At 39.8% G+C, this 12,165-nt stretch overlaps 1 protein-coding gene across 2 annotated transcripts in view; it reads left to right on the top strand.

Annotated features, from left to right (window-relative positions):
* Nucleotides 1-12,165, top strand: part of LOC108715847 (tetratricopeptide repeat protein 28) — a 334,240-nt gene that overhangs the window by 14,144 nt on the left and 307,931 nt on the right. For both annotated transcript variants that reach the window (XM_018261357.2, XM_018261348.2), the window contains exon 2: nt 4,343-4,621. In XM_018261357.2, coding sequence (XP_018116846.1) covers nt 4,343-4,621 — 279 coding nt within the window. The remainder of the gene's footprint in view (nt 1-4,342; nt 4,622-12,165) is intronic.

Here is a 12,165-nt window from a genome sequence, read left to right as displayed (position 1 = left end):
GCGAAGCGCCGAACGCTAGCGTTAATTCACTAGCGTTTGGCATTTTCGCTACTGCGCAAATTCACTAACGAACGCTGGTGTAGTTTCGCTAGTGTTACTTCGCAACCTTACGCCAGGCGGATTTTCGCTAGCGACGAAACTACGCAAATTCACTAACTTGCGCAGTGTACTGAACGCTACCTTTTACGCTAGACTTCCTTCGCCACCTCAGACCTGGCGAAGCGCAATAGAGTAGATAGGGATTGTTTAAAAAAAAAGTCAATTTTTCATGATGGGTGATAGGCTGAAAAAGATCGAAAATTTTTTGGGGCTCCCCTTCCTCCCCCCTACATTTCCTGACTCATGGCAACTTACCTAGACAGTGGGCACATGTGTAGGGCAAAATAAAATTTTTATTTGCTGATTTGAAGGTTTTCTAGGCATTTGTAGTGCAGATACGTGTTCCTCCATTGAAATTTGAATTTCGCGCCGTATGCAAATTAGCCTTCGCTAGCGTAACTTCGCTTTATATAGCGAATCAAAGCTAGCGCAACTTCGTTACCTTACGCTACCCCTGTTTGCAACTTCGGATTTTAGTGAATTTGCGGAGCCCTGGCAAAACTACGCCTGGCGTAGTGCGGCGAAGTGCGGCAAAGTTGCGCCTGGCGCAACTTCGCATCTTAGTGAATTTGCCCCCATATGTTGTACTTAAACTTCCTGTACTTTAACTTGATGGACTTAGGCTAAGGCCACACTAGGCGATAGCGCCGCGATTTGACTCGCGGCGACTTTTCGCCGCGACTTTTCGCCGCGACTTTTAAGCAATCGCTGGGGAAACTTTTGCGCTGGCGTCTATGGGGAATCGCGTAAAATCGCCAGCGTAAAAACACACGCGGCGATCTTTTCTCTACTGTCGCTCGAAATTGGCGATTTCGAGCGACAATAGAAAAAAGATCGCCGTGTGTGTTTTTACGCTGGCGATTTTACGCGATTCCCCATAGACGCCAGCGCAAAAGTTTCCCCAGCGATTGCAGCTTAAAAGTCGCGGCGAAAAGTCGCCGCGAGTCAAATCGCGGCGCTATCGCCTAGTGTGGCCTTAGCCACAGTTGTTAAATCTGCCATAGCTCTCCTGCCATGCTCACCCCTGCTATGCTTCCCCTAGAGTGAATGTCCTGATATACAGCAAGAGGGTCACATGGGTGAGGGCCAGCAATTGATTAATTAAGACAAGTTAAAGACAGAAGAATCTCTGAGTCTGGTCATCTAACAGACATCAATAGCAATAAAATGGACATACCAAACTATTCACTAAAGCAAGCAACAAATTGCTAGAAAAATGCAAACTGATGCATTTTAACACCTACCCCACAATTGAATAATTGCCAATGGTAATACAAAGATTTGCAGCAGAGTTGGATGGTGAGATGCTTAATTACTTAAATATAAATACCAGTTTGGTAAGATCCTTCAATATGCCACTTCATTTGATATAAACTATCTTTTGCTTAAGTATTAATTTTGGGGTTATAGTTTTCCTTTAATGGGCTAAAGCCCAGGAATATTCCAATTAGCCTTTTATTATTTCAACCATAGTCCCATATGATATTGCTGTGTTTACATCTAATTGTTGTGAGAGTTGGGTGTCTACAGTACTGTCAGATTCTGCGGTAGGCAATTGCAGACAAAATCCTACATTGGCTTCCCCCTTAGTAAACATGAGTTTTTGTAGGCACCTTGGATGACATAGACCCTAAATGTAAATCATAGGTAGGCAAAGCTTGTCCTTACAGAGGATCTATACAAGCATAAAGTATTTATGGTAAAATTATTTCATTGTACACCAATATTTTGTTTTGAGGATGCTGCTGATTATATTGTATGAGGAATTTAAAATATGTTATTTGCATAATTGAGGCTGAGCCTGGTCTTAGCCTCCAATTTTCTATTTATGATCACAAGGGATATTGCACAGTAGGCAACTGACTATAACATACTAAAAGTTAACTTAAAGGTGAACCACCCATTTAAATTCTAATTATTGGCTCTTGGCAAATTTGCCCAATAGCTACAGGCACCTGACATCACAGGGTGCATTTTCTTGGTAGTAACATTCCAAACAGTTGACTGGTGAATTTATTAATCTATTATTTGTTCCTATCCCTTTCTTTTCTTTCATTAACTTTCACAAACAAGGAAAGACAAGTTTATTATTGTCATTGATTTAACACTTCTCAACATGGGATGTACTCAAAGTGCAGCTCACTGACAGTGTTTAACAGCCAAATTGCCTGCCACTCAAATTAAGTGACTGATCTTTAATTTAGTTTGAAACAAATGAAGGCGACAAGGAGAATGCACCTGCCTGTTATAATGAAATAAGCAATACAGCTGTTCTTATAGCAACAGGAAATGAAGAATAGATACAGCTGGAATAAATCAGATTGTTACCCTAAAGCTAGCCAAGAGCACAATACTTATTTGTTGTGTTTCCCAGCTTTGGTAGCTAAAACTTCCTGCTTTTACACAGTCAGGACTTTTACTTAAATCAACATTACAAGCAAAGCCTAAAAAGAATAAATAAAAAATAAAAGGTGTTTGCTCTTTTAATACCATGTATAGAAAACGAATAAGCCAACGTTTAATTTTTGGTTGTGTTCCAATCATTGGTTTGAAGGGATGGTGTGTCATGTTGCTGATTCGGAAATTAAGGGGCAGATTCATTAAGGGTCGAATTTCGAAGTTAAAAATACTTCGAAATTCGACCCTCGAATTGAAATCCTTCGACTTCGAATATCGAAGTCGAAGGATTTAGCGCTAATCCTGCGATCGATCGATCGAAGGATTTTTCGTTCGATCGAACGATTAAAGGATTCGAAGGATTTTAATCCAACGATCGAAGGAAAATCCTTCGATCAAAAAATCACAGGCAAGCCTATGGGGACCTTCCCCATAGGCTAACATTGACTTCGGTAGGTTTTACCTGCCGAAGTAAAGGGTCGAAGTTTTTTTTAAAGGGGAAGTACTTCGACTATCGAATGGTCGAATAGTCGAACGATTTTTCGTTCGATTCGTTCGATTTCGTTCGAATTCGAACGAATTTAACCAATTCGATGGTCGAAGTACCAAAAAAATACTTCGAAATTCGAATTTTTTTCATTCGAATCCTTCACTCGAGCTTCATGAATCGGCCCCTAAATGTCATGAGCGCTACTCTTTCACTTAAAGTGTGGGCTGTACAGCCTAGAGGTTGTTTTTGATCAGTAGGGGGCAAAAAGGGGTGGTTTACCTTTACGTTAAATTTTAGTATATTATAGAATAGCTAATTCTAAGCAACTTTTCAATTGGCCTTCATTTTTTTATAGTTTTTGTAGTTTTTCATTATTCTTATGATTATTTCCAGCTTTCAAATGGAGGTCAAGGACCCCATCTAAAAACAAACGCTTTGCACGGCTACACATTTATTGTTATTGCTACTTTTTATTACTCATATTTCTATTCAGGCCTCTCCTATTTATATTCCAGTCTTTTGTTCAAATTCGTGCATGGTTGTTAGGGTAAATAGAGTCCTCCTCCTCTTAGCACTTTGCAATTTACCCTAATTCTTTAATAAATTAAACCAAATTTAAGGCAAATCGCAAGGGGCTGATTTAACAAAGGTCTAATGTTAGAGTTTTTTGTACCTCGAATGAACTCAAATTAACTCCAAACTCGAATGGCATCTTACTTAAGAAAAAATACGTATGGCAAAAAACCCGATTCTGCAAGTTCCAGTCTCGCAACCCAAAAACTCGAATTTATAAGAGTTTTTGGTGGAAAAAACTTGAATCGAGTTTTCAGCAAAACCCACCAAAAGAAAAGTAAACATAAAGCAAACTGTTCAAATGGTTCCAGGGATCTTTGCCATTGACTTCTACAGAACCTCGACAGGTTTTAGGTGGTGTATTTTTGGATTTGAGCTATTTCCAGGGTCGAGGTATAATAAATCCCGGAAATTCGAGTTTTCTTAAAAAAAAACTTGATCGATTTGAGTTTTTTAAACTCAAAAATGTGAGTTTTGACCAAAAAAACAACTTGAATACTCAAATTTTCGAGGAAAACAATTTAAATCTTAATAAATCTGTAAATATTCTACCAGATCCAAATATACTGTGTTTGGTGCATTCCTAGTTTAAGTGTTCTGGTTTTGAGGGGGACTGACTAAATGTTGAATATCAGAACCTGGGAAAACCTTAGCTATAGAAGCTGTCTCGGCTTCATTTTGACTTTAGCTTGTGGTTTAAAAACTGTATTGGTATATGCAGCATTCATATATTCTTGCTTATGTAAAGCTGTAATACAAAAAATTGTGTTCTTTTTTTTTCAGTCTTCAGTTATTGTAGCAAAAGCTTTTGGTGGAAAAGTAGTGGACAGCTCAGTGCTGAGCAAGGAAGAATTTATTGAGAAAGTCCGTCACAGCAACGAAGCCTGTAAAAATGGAGACTTTCAGCTGGCCATCAATCTTTATACTGAAACTTTGCAGGTGGATCCTCAAAATTGTATACTCTACAGTAACAGGTCTGCCGCCTTTCTAAAAATTCAGCAGTTTGAGAAGTCTCTGGATGATGCTATCAAAGCTAGGCTGTTGAACCCAAAATGGCCAAAGGTAAGATCTTCTATATTTTCTTTAGAAATCGCAAAATCCCCCCCCCCAAAAAACATAAAATGTTTATAAATATACTGTATTGCTTTATGTCAAATACCAGGGACTAACCTGCAGTAAGACCATTCTGTTTCCTGAGTGTAACATTAGGCATTTATTTTCAGTATCCATGATTTTTTTTAATTGGTGCTCCTGCTTGTTTTGTTCTTCATTTAACAAAACAAAAATAATATATACATATCTGTATATAGATATATAGATATATACAGTGCAGAGTAGCAGACACTTGTGTGAACAATGTCCTGAAATGAGCCTGGGTGCCGACGTGAAACACCTTAAATGGTGTAATAAAAAGTCTTTATTAAAGCAGACTAATGTTTCAGGTAGCAATTAGGGATGTGCGGGCCGGCTTGAAACCCACGGAACGGGCAGGTTCGGAGTTGCTCCTGCATAAAAGCTTAAGGTCACGAGCTGGTCCGGGTTGAGCTCTTCATCTGCTCTCCCCGCCCCGCGACCTAGCACTACTGGCTTCCGGCCCCTAAATTTATAGACTCGCACCCACCTCCGCTCCTCCCCTTTCATGATGTCACTGCAGGGCAGGTCAGACACGGATCTATAAATAGAGGGATCTTCGTCAGAGGTTTGCTTGTTTGTATACTCCTGACGAAGATCCCTGTGGGGGATCGAAACTTTGAGGTTAATAAATGTTCTCTATTTTTTAGCATATAAAAACCCAGTGAGTGCCGCTGTTCTTTACATTTGCATCTATTTCACACTGGCAGGCACCCGGGTATTTTTCCCAGTAAACGGTGTGCACCTTGGGTCTATGAAAATATATATATATACTATCTGAGTACTTTGGACAAATCAATTGTGTTCAGCTAAACCATATCTGAACCCTTGTCGTGTTACTTTTTTTAAAAATCAAAACAGTCTTTCCCCTCAAATGTAAATATTCAAATAAGGGTAGTTGTGTTTTAGGATTGGAAAGAACTTTTTGCGAAGGCTTTGATATTTTTCATAACTGTGAATTTGAATCTATCTATATTTAAGCATTTAACCTTCAGCCTTGTACCTATATATTATCACAGAACTCATTACTGACTCCCGATATTTTCAAATTGGGGATATTCTGTATATTTACATATTTTTACATCCCAGGGTATGCCACACTTTTTTCAAAAAACACACCAGCACAGGGTGCTGTTTGTTGAGTACCGCACATTCTGTAGGTTCTTTTCTTCCTAGGTTTGTCTCCTGTGCCCAGAGCCGTAACTAGAGGGGGGCGGGCCCTGGCGCGGGACGTGCAGCCGGGCCCCGCCCCCCTCTGTACGGCCAGAAACGGCTGCATTAGAACAGTGGCGTGAGCTGCCGGGGGGCCCTGAGGGGGTGCGGACCCTGGCCCAATCGCACCCCCTGCTCCCCCGGTAGTTACGCCACTGCCTGTGCCCATTTTAGTAGGTCACATGTGTATTATAAAGATCTCCCCCAGCCTCTCTTTACAGACTCCTACCCTGTCTGTCTGAATTAAAGGAGAACTAAAGCTTAACTAAAGTAGCAGGCTAGAAATGTTGTACATTATGTTTTGGGTTTCTGTACCAGTTCAAGGCACCACAGCCCATAAGCAGGGAAGATCTGTGTCTCCAAAGATGCCCCAGTAGCCCCCCATCTTCTTTTCTGCTGATTCACTGCACATGCTCTGTGCTGCTGTCACTCACTGAGCTTAGGGACCCACTCACAATGTACAGTACATATAGAATAGAAATGTCACAATATAAGGCTGATGCTGGTGACCCCCTGTGACAAGTCTGAAGTCCTGGATCATTGCTGCTATTGACAAGCTGAAACTTTAGGCTGGTGCAATAACTTCGGTATATAAAAATATGGCATTTTTAGTCATTTTCATTTTTAGGGTTTAGTTCTCCTTTAAAGGGATGCTTTGTGTTTGAGTCCAATGTGAATCCAATGGCCAAGAGTGGGAACTGGGAGCAACAGAAAAGTTGTTTTGCCCACTTGTCCTCCACATGTATTTCATGATTTCCTCTGCTGGTAATTCTGGGACTGTCCTGAGAGAGCACAGACACCATTTAGTATCACCTTTACTATCACTTTTTACTAATCACTTTTAGTTACACCCCTTTATGCTGGGAAAGTATTTGCATCCCATGTAGTTATATACATAACACAGATTAGAATTATTTGGGAAATTGCTTTTTAGTTAGTTACTAATGCTGTTTTTTCATTTCCTTGTCCCCTGCTGTTTCAATATACTGTCCCCTTTTCTGCTAAAAATTTAAACAGCTTTGTCGTATTTGACAAAATAAATACATGTTTAGACTGTGAGCAGCTTAATTAAAAATGACCTTTTATCTTATTGGCATCTGCAAGAATTCTGAATTAAATCCGTCAAGAATTTACAGAGCAGGCCTGTACTAGGAATCTAAAAGATACAGTGTGCAGTTGGAAAGCAGCAGGGAGTCTGGGTGAAGCCTAAGTGTGTTTTATTGAGAAATAGGAAACTGTAAATGACTCATTGCATTGCCAGGAGAGGTATTCTGCAACAGGCATGGCACATTTCTAGGCTATTCTTTGCCAGATGATAAGTTCATACAAAGGTGAGTATATTTTATTACTGGAAGCTGTGATATAGATTATCTTTCAGTGTCCTGTGCTGATGCATGGGGACAAACTCTATAAAGCGATATCTGAATCCAGACTACTAAGCAGCCATTGTGCTGGACTTTATGTATGAAACAGATGCTGCTCAGCCTGGTTGTCCTGGAAATTACCTTGCTTTGCCTCCTTTGACTTTCTCTTGTATTTTCTTATTAGAGCTCATGAATGATGTATCACAAGTAAAGGTTAGGACCCGACCCCCCAAAAAATATCCAGGCCCCTCTCCAAAAAATCTGCACTGTAACCCATGAAGGGAGTGTCCACAACCCCCACCCCGCACAAAATCATGGAAGCAGACCCCTGCCAAGCCCCCAACACCCACCGAGTACTCCCTATTGTTTAACATGAGTGCAGCATCGGACCAGGGTTCGGGGCCCACCAGAGTTTCCATCTCAGGGGCCCCCAGTCATATTCCCCACTCCCCCAGCCCCTTGCCCCTGTTGCAACCCCCTTCTGCCAGCCCCTCCTGTGCATACCTTGTGTTTTTTCTTATTACAGGTGCTATCAGGGCCAGTGGGGGAAGTCAGTCAGCATTGCCTAAAGGCTCTGGCATGGAAAGGTTCTGGGTCGGCAGGGCCCACAAGCGGTGGGGTCTCACTAGGTTTTTTTCTCGGGGTCCCGCAAGCCCAGTCCAACCTTGCAATGATTTAAATGAATAGGACTCATGCTGAGCATATGTTTTGTCTATTGTTTTTATCACAAAAACAAACATTTTTTTATTGAGCTACACAAGACAAAAGCTAAATTGTTGCTCCTCCATGTTTGGTCCATGCAAGGTAGATAATTAAAGGGGTTTTTCACCATTAAATGAACTTTTAGTATGATGTAGAGAGTAATATTCTGAGACAATTTGGAATTGCCTTTGACTTAGCTTTTTATCAGCTCTCTAGTTTGAAATGTCACCAATCTAGTTGCTAGGCTCCAATTTACCCTAGCAATACAGTTTTGCTCCTATAATTATACCTGCACTAGAATTAATGCGGCTAATGATTTTTCTTAATACATTGCCTTTCATCTATTGCATGGCAGGCAACATCACTGCAGTAGGCACATGATACTACATCTGATTATAGAAAAGGTTACCTTACTTTCAAATGGTATAACATAATGTTTTGCTATTTTTTTCCAAATTTAGGACTTAAAAAAATAATTAGTTTAATCGTTCCCATCTCATATAAGCTATATAAGATAGGTTGCCAACTTTTAAATTGTAACATTTTGATATATTTGTTAATGCATTTTTCACCAGTGTCCGAGAGAAATCATACATATGGTACTTAAGTAAATTTGGGATCATGCTCAACAGAGTTCTGAAAGTTCTGCTGCTGATAATTGGATCAACTAATGTATCAGACTGCTACAGTTGAGATTATTTTAGATTTGAAAGTCCGAATTAATGTAATTTTACCATTTACATTTTAGATAAACAGTAAAACAGTGGAAAGCTTTTTAAAGTTTGTGGCACACGTTTGGAATCGATAAGGTTTGAGAAGGGAAACTGTCTTATTAAAAGAAGAGCAATTGCTATTGTGTAGACTACATTTTGGAAAGTGTTTTATTCTCCTTACTTTAGCCCCCTCTTGTGTTCAAATGTATAATTGCAGGCTTGTGTCATTTGTGATCCATTTAAACATTAACCCTGTAACATGTCAAATATCAAAGACATGCACAGTTTCTCGCTTAAAAACATTTATTGGTGCATATAAACCACAAAAAATAACATATCAATATTCAATTCACACACACCACAAAGCAGTGTCTCCCCCCCAGTCTGCCTACCTGTTGTTAGCCACACCCTCCTGACGCGTTACGCGCTATTGGGCGCTTCATCAGAGGAGGTGCACATGTCCTAGCACAGCTCCCTAGCATTAATGACTGCTAAATAATCCGTTTCTATTATTCAAATGAGGCTTATTTATTAGGCTTGGTTATCATCCTTGTTTGGTTTTCGCTGGGCAGATCACAATAGGCACAGATGTTTAACTGTCATTTCTCTTCTATAATCTGGGATGTTAGAATCGTTCATATTTGTGTAGATATCAAGATATGTACTTGTTCAGTTAAAATAATGTGTGACACAACACAAGTCTTGTGTTCTGTATTTAAGGGTTTGGAACCTTTACAGCAAGTACTGCATGATAGTTTCCAGGAGAATACAATTTTGTATACACTAATGAGATACTTTTGTGCATGGTGAATGATACATATATACATTTGTTGAAGGTTTGGGGCCCCTGGTTTATAGTCCCTGCGAGAGTCATGTTTAAAATCTAGAATAATGAGATCTCTCTTGAAAACATAAATACTGAGGCCTTCCTGTTGCATTCCAGAGAGTATAATCCAGAGCCAAGGCTGACTAACAGCATGAGACCCTTTTTCTTTTAAGCTTTTAATCTTGTTTATCAACACTTCTTTTACTTGGTTATATTTGTTATAATAGAGATGTGATGCAAAGCTGTAAGGGACAAAATTAGTCTTTTATTTATTTTCTGTTTCACAAGTGTTACAAGCAGGTCCGGACTGAGAATTAAAATAGGCCCTGGCATTTCAGGCACAAAGAGGCCCAATCAGCCCACAAAGAGGCCCAAACAGATCCCACCAGCCCACTAAATACTGACTTTCTATGGGATCTTATAGCAGCCCTTCTGGCATTTGCCAGAACCCACAGATTGCCAGTCCGGGCCTGGTTACAAGGGTACTGATCCCTGATTTGCTTTGGTGCCTGGGGCATCCTTCAGCAGCTTAAATGACAAAGAAAGTGCTATTAACCTTCCTTTTTGGGGCAGTGCTCCTCTTCACTAAACCCATTGGTCTGGGGTTTCCCCGGGCTCCTTCACAGCCAGAAATGTTTGCAGTACGTTATAGAATGGCTTATTCTCATCAACTTTTCAACTGATCTCTACTTTTTCTTTCCTATAGTTTTTGAGTTGTTTGCTTTGCTCTTTTCAGCGCTGGATTTGTTTGCTGGCCGCCCCTAGGCCACGCGGTCCGACCAGGCGGCCACGTGGTCCTAGCGCCCGCCTACACTTCCCCTTCCCAGCGCGCCAGCGAAAAAAGCGCTGGCGCAGCTGGTGTAATTGAATGGGGACGCACATGTCCCCATAATGTGGCTGGGCGGCATGCCGCCCCTATTTTTTGCCGCCCTAGGCCCGAGCCTATGTGGCCTCGCCACAAATTCGGGCCTGGCTCTTTTGCCTCTTTCTAGCTTTCAAATAGGGATCACTGACCCCATCTAAAAAACAAATGCTCTGTAAGGCTAAACATTTATTGTTATTGCTACATTCTAGTTATCACTCTTTATTCGGACCCTCTCCGATTCACATTCCAGTCTCTTATTAAAATTAATACACGGTTGCTTGGTTTATTAGGACCCTAATTTAAAGAACCAGGAATTGCTGAAATTGCTGAAATTGCAAACTGGACTGCTTTTGTAAAAAAAAAAAAAAAAATGTAACCCAAAATCCACAAATAATAATACTTGAAAAACAATGGTAATGGTTTTAGAATGTCACTCTCTACATCTTACTAAAAGTTAATTTAACGGTGAACAGTCCCTTTAATTGTCTACCTTGCATGGACCAAAAATGGAGGAGCTTCAATTTTGCTTTTTGCCATGTGTAACTCAAAAATAAAAACACATGCAAAAGTGCTCCTAATGGCATTGTAAGCCATGTTATATTAATTATCTATTCTATAGGGTATATAAGGCTCCTTGGGCTGTATGTGATGTGTGTTAAAGTGGAATATGGTATGGTTCCTGGCACAATCTGGGACTTTTTATTAATAGTCTGAGTCATCCAGTTCCTGTATCCTTACAAGGATGTGGAGCTGCTTCTAAAATATATACAAACCTCTTTTTTATAACAAATCTAATCTTATATTTAGCAATATCCAGCTTACTGTCCAGGCTTAATATTACAAAGCAATCTACAGATGGATGATGGTGAGCCTGGCATCCCCTTGGTATATTATGGGCATACACAACTCAATTTCTTTTGTCTTACTTTTTTTTTTTTTCAAAAACAAGTGGCTTTTGTCAGCCTGCAGTAGCATAATCTAAACAGATTGTCTGCAGATTCTTTACTGGGTTATTTTATGATTTTTGTTATTGGTTTGGAACGGCAAGGCCCTAATCTTTTCTTTAAACTTTCATATTCATCAAAATTGTCTCTCTCTGTTTATATATTAAAGAGAAGGATCACAGCATTATTACACTACCTCGACAAACATCAGTATAGTTTCTATAGCAACCTCCACTCCCATTAAATCTCATGCATAGTGCGGCAGAAACATTATACCCTTGCGGGAATATGCAGAAATGCCTGTGTACATGAGGCGGTTTTCCATACGTTGTGTTGTATGCTGCTTTTTACTGTTCAACCCTCAGAAATATTAGAAAATATACATAAGAGAACAAAAACTCCCATACAAATCTAAGATTTTTTTTTTAATGTACTTTAATAACTGCCTGTCCAAGGGCGCCTCTCGCTGGTGCTATAAAATGTGTACAACATTCAGTCCCATCACAATATTATGGTGACTGTGTTCTTGGATGTCAAGTTCTTTTTGCTCAGGGCTGGTATTTGGGTAGACTATACGGGATATTTTCTCTAGGCCACACAAGGAAAATGAAGTTCAGTGTACAGATATGGGATCTGTTATCCAGAATGCTCGGCACCTGAAGCTTTCTCTATAAGGGATCTTTCTATAATAGGATCTCCATACCTTAAGACTATTAAAAATAATTTAAACTATTAAATAGGTCCTGAGCATTCTACACACCAGGTGTCATCCCTGTACTTATTTTCAATAACATTACAAAGAAATGCAAAGATTTTCAGCAGTAACAAAAAAAGGATTTTTCTTTTAAC

Source organism: Xenopus laevis, chromosome 1L (genome assembly GCF_017654675.1).
Source record: "Xenopus laevis strain J_2021 chromosome 1L, Xenopus_laevis_v10.1, whole genome shotgun sequence".
Classification (NCBI taxonomy): Eukaryota; Metazoa; Chordata; class Amphibia; order Anura; family Pipidae; genus Xenopus; species Xenopus laevis.
The sequence above is the reverse complement of the archived record's forward strand: the minus strand, read 5'-3'. Positions and strand labels throughout refer to the sequence as shown.